Here is a 10,110-nt window from a genome sequence, read left to right as displayed (position 1 = left end):
ACTGGCAAGCTGATCAGCACTTGATCCTAAAGCAGAATTTCTTCTTATCCATCTGTATTTATGTAGAGCCTTCTCATTCCCTCATTCACGATCATGGATATGGTTATTGATGTTCAACGAGCTTTGTTTGATGATGGCTTGCTACCATAAAGGCATACGTTTGGTTTTAATAAACAAAAAAACGTGATTTAAAATAAAGGCGAAGCTGGTGAGGGTCCACGGATGGAACCTTATCCGGAATGAGCCAATGGATTTCCACTATCAGATCACACATTTATTCAAATAACATCCACACTAACGTTAGCGAGTATTTTCCTATTTCGTGTAACGAGATAACCACCAAAACTTAATCAATAAACCACTTGCCTATTCCTGACTGCTTCTGGTTCTGCTTCTGCTTCCTCATTTCAGAATAGGAGCCAATGGCTCATTTACTAACACCACCTCCTACCACTGCTGCAGCAGCTCTCTCCTCGAGAGCCCGCAAGACCCTCCTCTATTCTCAGAAAAATGGTAACTTTCCGACGTCAACAGTGTCCAGCTTTGGTCCCCAATATCAACAATCACAGCCCTCTTCCATCTCTGATCTTCATCAAGTCCCTTCTCATCGTAGCCACTCTCTGCATCGCAGGTATCTCCTTTATAACTGCAACTGCAAAACTGGTAATACTTTATAACTTCTTAACATAGAGAAATATTTTACTTTTACTCATTATTATTATTATTGTAGTCTATTGAAATTAAATGAATAAATCGAATAAGCTACCTAATAAAATGAAATAAAGAATGGTGCATTGTTATTACAATTACAATATTGCGTGTAGGACATTGATGGGGCTGAGTGGTGCGGTAGTGGTGGGGTTGGGTTTGCTTGATGAGCAAAGGGCAAGTGGTGCAGCAAGGCGTCCACCGCCTCCACCACCGACGGAGAAAAAGGACCCGGGCGTGAGTGGTGTTATGGCTAAAATATTGGCTAGCAAAAGGAGAAAAGAAGCCATGAAAGAAGAAGTTGACAAGCTGAGAGCTAGAGGCAAACCCGTTAATAAAGACGCACCACCACCACCTCCTCCACCTGAATAGTTTCCACATATTTAACCTTTCTATTGTCATTTTCAAATGGTTCAAGTTGTTTTTGTATTACCATTGTCGTTCGATTGAATAAGACATTTTAGCTTCACAGGTTTAATGGAGTGAAATGACATTCTTTTACAAAGAAATGTATGTTGATGATTCTGTAAGAGCTCATAGGACTGTCATTAATGGTTGCGCTTAGAATGAGCCAAATGATGTTGATGATTACCCCGCACGACTCCTTGAAGACTGATAAGTTCAAACTTTCGTGCTGCTATTATGAGAAAACTACAAAAATCTTCTAATTGGTGTTATAACATGAATCAACCCATAAAATCAAACGCATTACGAACTAGATCAAAGCATCATTCAAATTAATGTGTTAATATTCATCAAGCTAAGATGTCAATCAATCACCTGTTTAATTTCTAACTCACGTTATATTAATATCATAATGGCTTAAATAGAGTCTTAAAATAACATAAATATAAATGAAATGAGCCGAATTTGTACTTTAGAGATTATTTTGGTCGATCTTATATGATTGAGTTTATGCTCTCGAGTTTATATATCCGAGTTTAAATTGTGGAACTTATATGGTCAAGCTTAAGCTGTCGAGTTTATATGATCGAGTTTTTGTACCCTTTACTATTATTTTGTTAGGTTTATTATTATTTTGTTAGGTTTATGCATTCTTTATGTCATGGACCTTATGTTTTATATATACTCTCCTTTTTTTTTTCTTTGAACACAAATATTTTTTACGTCAATAATATTTCTTTTTCTTAATTTTAGCTTAATTGATCGTTTGGTACCCACTTTAGGGACAATATGTTCGTCCCCAAATGGTTTAATGTGCATCATAAGTCATTTTTTATTCACATTATTTATATCGATAACATTAACTTATTGTGTATGTTAACTTGAATATTATGTGATGTGGTGACATTTTTTTTCTAACATGTAACATGTAGAACACTATGATGTGAAAAAAAAGAGTGCTCAGAAAAATAAAATAAAAAAACGAAATTGATATAGTGATAAATTAGGGATTGATAGAGCTTTGACTAGAAACAAAATTAAGGATTCAACAACAAAAAGAATAAGAGAAATTGGGATTCAGTTCACAAAGAAGTGAAAGTGAAGAATCAGAATTTCATTGGTAGTGAAGTGAGTTTGATTGAAGGTATGTTTGTATTGAATGTGATACATCCTAGGAGATGTAGAGAAGCAGAGCCGTGAGATTGGAGATGCAGGGAGACTTGGAAGACAGCTGAAACCAAGGTAGCAGTGGCGGTAGCAGCTGCAGATTGTTGTGCAGACTTGAAATTTCTGGATGGGATCTTTGGAGGTGTGGCAGCGGATTGTTGGTGCTTATGGTGAATGGAGATGGAGGCTAGCTTGGAGAGATGATTAACAACTCAGAAGGCTTCCTAGAGTGGAAGAAGTTGCAATGGAGATCAAGCTAAGAAGTGACTCTTGGAGAAGGAATTTGCTAGACATTTCAGCAGAAATTCTTTACTACAATCCAAAAGTGATTTACAAGCTTTTCCTATGAGATTTTATAGATTAATCTCAAGGCTTTAAGCAAGCAATTTTCACGTTGCAGATCTGGACCCATGTGCTACATGTTTAGCTTCTAAAACACGTGAAAATTGAGTTTTATGTGAAGAAAAACAATTACTAATGCAACCCCCATAGAAGGATAAGTACACCCCTTCTTGTATAGAAATGTCCTTTTTACCCTTCTCCATGTTTTGGCAGATTTGGCATATCTTCTTGTTCTCCAATTTTCCATCCAAAGATAGCAAATAGTACTTGACCTTGAGGAGAATATTCATCTTGGAGCTTTTTGGCCATTCCTCTTGTGATGGGTCCTATGGTGTTAGACCTTCTTGTATCATCCCCTCCCTCTTGAGAAGGATTTGCCCTCAAATCCAAAAGATCTTCATCTTCACTATCAAATCCTGCAAAAGGTTTAAGATCAGATATATTGAAGGTAGCATGAACACCATATTCAGGAGGAAGATCAAGTTGATATGCATTGTTATTAATCCTCCTGATCACCCTAAAGGGTCCATCTCCTCTAAGATTGAGTTTGGATTTTCTTAGTTGAGGAAATCTTTCCTTTCTAAGATGAATCCAAACTAAATCTCCTTCCTTGAAGATTAACTCTTTCTTGCCCTTATTATGTTTCTTGGCATATTTCTCATTTTGTTGTTGAATTTGAATTTTAACCCTTTGATGTAAATCTTTGATAAATTTAGATTTAGATACCCCATCTTGATGAACAAAATCAATAGAATTTGGAAGGGGTATTAAATCCATGGGTGTCAAAGGATTAAAACCATAAACAACTTCAAAAGGAGACAATTTAGTAGTTCCATGAACTACTCTATTGTAGGCAAACTCAACATGAGGTAGGTACTCATCCCAAGATTTGTGATTTCCTTTAAGAACTACCCTTAGTAAAGTGGAAAGAGATCTATTGACTACTTCAGTTTGACCATCTGTTTGAGGATGTCAAGTAGTAGAAAAAGATAACTTAGTCCCTAATCTAGACCATAAGGTCCGCCAAAAGTGACTAAGAAATTTTGTATCTCTATCCGAAACTATTACCTTAGGTAACCCATGAAGTTTAACCACATCTCTAAAGAATAACTTTGCAATGTTGCTTGCATCATCTACTTTGTGGCAAGGTATAAAATGAGCCATTTTGCTAAATCTATCTACCACCACAAAGATAGAATCAAAACCCCTAGAAGTTTTAGGAAGACCTAACACAAAATCCATACTTATCTCTTCCCAAGGGGTGGAAGCAACATTCAAAGGAGTATACAGTCCATGAGGCATTGATTTAGATTTAGCTTCTAAACAAGTTATACACTTAAAGCAATGCCTTTGAACATCCCTTCTCATGTGAGGCCAAAAGAATTTTTCTTTCAACATGCCAAGGGTCTTTTCTACCTCAAAATGCCCCATTAATCCTCCCTCATGTGTCTCTTTAACAAGGAGTTTTCTATGTGAACCTTGGGGAATGCAAATTTTTCCTTCTTTAAAAAGATACCCCTCTTTCACATAGAATCCTCCTTGAGGCTTATTGAGACATTCCTCATAGATATGAGCAAAATCAAGATCTTGTGAATATAATTCAAGAATGTTATTAAATCCAAGAATTTGAGCTCCCAATGTGGCTAATAGATTAATTTTTCTTGACAAAGCATCAGCCACCACATTGGATTTTCCTTTCTTGTATTTAATAACATAAGTGAATTGTTCAATGAATTCCAACCACTTAGCATGCCTCTTTTGTAACTTGTGTTGGCTCTTCAAATACTTAAGTGATTCATGATCACTATGAATGATAAACTCCTTGGCAACAAGGTAATGTTCCCAAGTTTGAAGAGCCCTCACAAGTGCATATAGTTCTTTGTCATAGGTGGGGTAATTACAAGAGGCACCATGAAGTTTTTCACTAAAGTATGCAATTGGGTGTCCTTCTTGTAATAATACTACACCTATGCCAAATCCTGAAGCATCACATTCTAGCTCAAAAGTTTTGGAAAAATTTGGCAAAGCTAGAATGGGTGCTTGTGTGAGCTTCTCTTTGAGTAGCTCAAAAGCTTTTTGTTGTTTATCCCCCCAATGGAATGTAACATCTTTTTTCACCAACTCATTGAGGGGTGAAGCAAGACTAGAGAAGTTAGGAACAAATCTTCTGTAAAAGCTTGCCAACCCATGGAAGCTCCTTACTTCTCCTACATTCTTTGGAGGAGGCCAATCTTGGATAGCCTTTATTTTTTTCTGGGTCCACATGAACCCCATTTTTGGTGACCACAAATCCAAGAAATATGACACTATCAACACAAAAGGTACACTTGTCAAAGTTTGCAAACAATTTGTGTGTTCTAAGAATTGTTAAAACAACTCTCAAATGATTTTCATGAGTTTGCAAATTTTGACTATATACCAAGATGTCATCAAAGTAAACAACTACAAACTTCCCAATGCAATCCCTAAGGACATGATTCATAAGTCTCATGAATGTGCTTGGAGCATTTGTAAGACCAAAAGGCATAACTAGCCATTCATATAATCTAAACTTGGTCTTAAAGGCAGTTTTCCATTCATCACCTTCTTTAATTCTTATTTGGTGATAGCCACTTTTTAAATCTACCTTTGAAAATATTTGTGCTCCATGCAATTCATCCAACATATCATCAAGCCTAGGAATGGGATGTCTATACTTGATTGTGATGTTGTTGATAGCTCTACAATCACAACACATGCGCCACTTCCCATCTTTTTTTGGGACAAGCAACACTGGTACAGCACATGGACTTAGACTCTTTTGAACTAAGCCTTTATCTAGCAACTCTTGGACTTGTGTCTCAATCTCCTTAGTTTCTTGGGGGTTTGTCCTATAGGCTGGCCTATTAGGAAGAACTGCCCCTGGAATGAAATCAATTTGATGTTCAATTCCTCTTATGGGTGGAAGCCCTTTTGGAATTTCTTGTGGGAATAGATCATCAAATTCTTTCAAAAGTTTTTGAATGGAAGGAGAAGGAGTTGAAGTCTTTGAATCACTAGATGTGCATGTAAGTGTCCCTTGACAAAGAAGAAGATATGAAGGTTGCTCAACTTGAAGTGTATTGATTAAAGTCTTTTTGTTTAAAAGGACTTCATGTTGAGTGACCTTAGGTGGCACACTTGTTGCTATACCCTCCTTTCTTTTTGACTTTTTCTTTTGATCATGTTCTTGCTTTCTTAAAGACTTCATTTGTGCTTGATCCTTAGCCACTTGTGTAGGAGTCAAAGGATGAAGCACAAACTTCTTGTCCTTTTGATGGATAGTGATGGTATTGGTTAGACCATGATGGATAGTTTGATGATCAAATTGCCATGGTCTCCCCAATAACACATGACATGCTTCCATGGGAACTATATCACACAAAACTTCATCTTTGAAGTTCCCAATGGAAAATGCCAACTTCACTTGATTCTTGACTATTATATCCCCATCTTCATTTAGCCAATGAAGTTTATAAGGTTTTGGATGGGGTATAATACCAAGCTTCAATTTCTCAACCAACCTTGTGCTACAACAATTGCAACAAGATCCACTATCAACAATGAGAGAACAATGATTTTCTTGAATTTTACATCTTGTGTGAAAGATGTTCTCTCTTTGTGATATGTGTTCAAGACTTGGTTGGTTGCTAAGTATCCTTCTCACCATGAGCAGTTGCCCATCATCAGCATATATTTCCTCTTCCCTCTCTTCTTCCTCACTCTCACTTGTACTAGTTGGGGTGTCACTTTCACTACTATAAATGTCCTTGCCTTTCAAAATAATGTTTCTTTTTGTAGGACATTGAGTAGCTACATGACCCCTTCCCAGACATTTGAAGCATTTGATTTCACTGGTTCTGGTGTGTGAGGGTGTTTCTTTCTTGGGTCTCTCTTCTATTTTGGCTAGAGGTTTAAATGGCTCTTTTTCTTTAAAAATTTTCTTTTCAAAAGTAGGTTGAACTTGAATTCTTTTAGAAGAAGATTTTCTCAAGTTTTGTTGTTCTACCTTTATACACATTTGAACAAGATCATTCAAATCTCTATAAGGTAGAAGTTCAACCTTATCTCTTATGTCAAAATTGAGCCCACTTAAAAATCTAGCTAAAGTAGTTTCTGGACCTTCTACTATGCCTGCCCTCATCATATACAACTCCATCTTTTGTCTATATTCCTCAACTGTCATAGACCTTTGTTGTAACCTTTGAAGTTTATCCATGAGTTCTCTATTATAGTAGGAGGGAATGTGTCTCCTCCTAAGGGCAGACTTGAGATCATTCCAATAGTGGATGAGAGGGGCTTGATGTCTAAGCCTCTCTTGGACCAAGGCAGTCCACCAATACATTGCATACCCTTGAAAGCTTAGGGTAGCTAGAGAGACCTTCCTCTCTTCACTTACTTGGTGGCATTCAAACAATTGTTCTACCTTCATCTCCCAATCAAGATAAGCCTCTACATTGTCCTTCCCATGGAAGTGAGGCAACACAACATTGACTTCTTTAGGGGGTGGGGGTGCATGAGAATTTCTCCTATGCCTCCTAGAAGTAGAAGGCTGATGAGGGTAATAATCACCCAAACTCAAAGACATCCCTCCCTCTTGAGAGTTTTCACTCTGACTTCCCCTAGACTTACTTTTCCTTATTAATCTCAACTCATCTTGAATAACAGCATTTTGAAGCTCTCTATTGACTTTCTCTTCATTCATTTCTCTTCTTATTTCCTTGAATTCATTAACTAAAGTTTGAAGAGAAAAATGTTCTTTTTCACTATCACTAATCCTAGGAGAATGCCTTCTAGACATTATGATGGACTTAAATGTTATTCTTGAAGTAAAGACTAGAGATTTTCACTTGAAGCAATATTCCAGGTAAGGGAGGTGATTCACTAGGAATGCTTAAGTACCAAGCCTTATCCTTGCCAAATATGCTTCTTGCTACTTACTAGAGTCCTTAGATCAAAATCACTCTTAAATCCACTTAAGTCTTAAAGACAACAAAGAAAACACAAAGCAAAGAAAGAACACAACCTAACTCTAAATTCGGACCCCTAAGAGAGCTTCCTATTCGCACAAGATATATGCTATCTAGTCGAAGATTGGAAAAACCATTAAATTGAGGTCTCCTAGGTGAGGCTTAGACTTTGGATCTAAGACACACTCACCGTCTACTCAATTTTAGGTTGTGAGACTTCTTTGAGTCTAGTTACAAATGAGGGAAGAGCACTTGTGAACTCTATCACCTCACTTGCTTGGATTTGGAACTTACAACCAAAGAAAACAACGGAAATTACAAAGAAAATTTGGTAACTTGGAAAAGGAAAGTTAGAATAGGCTAAGGAACAATGTGTGCAGCTTTGGTTGCTCTCAAAGAACTTGAATCTACTGGATTCTAAACAATTATCTCAGCTGCAAAGTACCTAAACCAAGAAATTAATTTTCTGCAGTATAGAATTCTGCTGCAAGTCACGGCCTTTCCTTCTTCAAGGCTCAACTTCATTCACTTTTCTTCACTAATTGAACTTCCTTTGATGCTTCCACTTGCAGTGAGCCATTTGAGTTATAGTTCACCTATCCAACAAACCAATTAGTCACAGAAACTACCACCACAATTGCCAGCAAAATCACATCCAAGTGACAACAACACCAGGACTTTTGTCGAACAGATGGTGTGCAGAGTGTTCAAGATTCAGAAAAACAAGCAATTAAATGGCTATCAATCACGGTGGCACATCAAAATGATCTTAGGAATGGCTCTAGAACAGATTTAAAACGCAATAAAAGACCAGAAACCAGAATCAAACACGAAATAGCTATGCAATGAAAGTGGACCAAACTGTTTGTTGAAATGTCTCAATGAACTTGCATTAATTTTTGACAGCAATGTTCAAAGGTGCAACCAGAATTTCGAAAACAGGATGTATTGGTCCTATTCTGCCTTTTAATGTTTTAATCACTCTTTTTAACTTGAACTTTTGATATGTTATGGACCAATGGCTTTTACTACATCCACTCTTATTGAATTAAACAGCCAAACTTTGAATCTCTGGACCAAAAATTTTACTGCATAGCTCTTGGCAGCCAACACAAATCTACCCAGAAAAATGACCAAATGCACAGTACATTTTATATGCTCATTCCCATGACTTAAATATGTTTCAATGATGAGTGAGGACTTGCAGAAACAGCTATAATGAGCTAAATCACTGTGTAACAGAATTGGAATACTGCAGTGGTCATTTTCAGCTCAAATTCACAACCACAAAGTTCAAAATGTAGATTGGCTTTGATTCTGGATTAAAAACATCAAAAGGAGTCTGAAAATGGTATTTGAAAGTTGCTCAACACAGCAGAATCAACTTAAAAATGATTGGCAATGATCTAGTACCAATCCAACTCAAATTATGCATAATTTTTAACTCAAAACACTTGCAGATCGACTACTGCATTTTTTTGATGCTTACAACATTACAAAACACTTGGAATCAAATCATTTCATGTTCCAAATGATTCAGACATTAACTCATTCAATTGTTGTTCAATAGAACAGTGCACAATGCTAAATGAACAGTGGAGTTTTGTTACAGCAGTAACACTTTCTGGAATAACAGAACAAAAACTAAAAAAAAACATGCAGATCTGATTTTGGTTGGCAAATTTAAACACCTGAGCTCATCTCTTGATTGTTCATTGCTCTTAATTGGTGTAGCCACATCCAACACTTTCAGAACCGTAAAAACTTGGTTAAAAACCAAATTTGATGACAAAACAGCAAATTAACCAAACATGACTAAGACAAAACGGAATTGATGCTCAAATGATTAAAATGACTCAAAACAACAAGAGATAACCGAATAAAATGATGATAGACTCAAGCAAATAGAGCTGGTATCAATAAAACTTAAAACATAGAAGCCTAAACACATCATAGATGCTGAAACAGAAACAAACTTCAGAATAACCACAAGACATAGTAGGAATTGAATAACAGTTTGGAAAATGAAAGATGAAACCACTTATCTCACGGTTCAAGTTAGAACCTAAGCTCTGAATACCACTTGATACATCCTAGGAGATGTAGAGAAGCAGAGCCGTGAAATTGGAGATGCAGGGAGACTTGGAAGACAGCTGAAACCAAGGTAGCAGTGGCGGTAGCAGCTGCAGATTGTTGTGCAGACTTGAAATTTCTGGATGGGATCTTTGGAGGTGTGGCAGCGGATTGTTGGTGCTTATGGTGAATGGAGATGGAGGCTAGCTTGGAGAGATGATTAACAACTCAGAAGGCTTCCTAGAGTGGAAGAAGTTGCAATGGAGATCAAGCTAAGAAGTGACTCTTAGAGAAGGAATTTGCTAGACATTTCAGCAGAAATTCTTTACTACAATCCAAAAGTGATTTACAAGCTTTTCCTATGAGATTTTATAGATTAATCTCAAGGCTTTAAGCAAGCAATTTTCACGTTGCAGATCTGGACCCA

The 10,110-nt window shown here is 36.9% G+C and overlaps 1 protein-coding gene across 1 annotated transcript; it reads left to right on the top strand.

The window, feature by feature from the left end:
- Positions 1-305: 305 nt before the first annotated feature.
- On the top strand, positions 306-1,238 carry LOC108343093 (uncharacterized). The gene is made up of 2 exons (XM_017581158.2): positions 306-631; positions 825-1,238. The coding sequence occupies exons 1-2, from the start codon at positions 423-425 to the stop codon at positions 1,078-1,080; spliced, it is 465 nt and encodes a 154-aa protein (XP_017436647.1). The 5' UTR covers positions 306-422; the 3' UTR covers positions 1,081-1,238.
- Positions 1,239-10,110: the final 8,872 nt, after the last annotated feature.

This window comes from Vigna angularis, chromosome 1 (genome assembly GCF_016808095.1).
Source record: "Vigna angularis cultivar LongXiaoDou No.4 chromosome 1, ASM1680809v1, whole genome shotgun sequence".
Lineage (NCBI taxonomy): Eukaryota > Viridiplantae > Streptophyta > Magnoliopsida > Fabales > Fabaceae > Vigna > Vigna angularis.
Note: the sequence above shows the minus strand (reverse complement) of the source record. Positions and strands in the feature narration are given on the sequence as shown.

Coding starts and splice junctions, on each gene's coding strand:
- LOC108343093 (XM_017581158.2), top strand. CDS start 423: ATGGCTCATTTACTAACACCACCTCCTACCACTGCTGCAGCAGCTCTC. Junction 632..824: donor AGCCACTCTCTGCATCGCAG/GTATCTCCTTTA, acceptor TATTGCGTGTAG/GACATTGATGGGGCTGAGTG.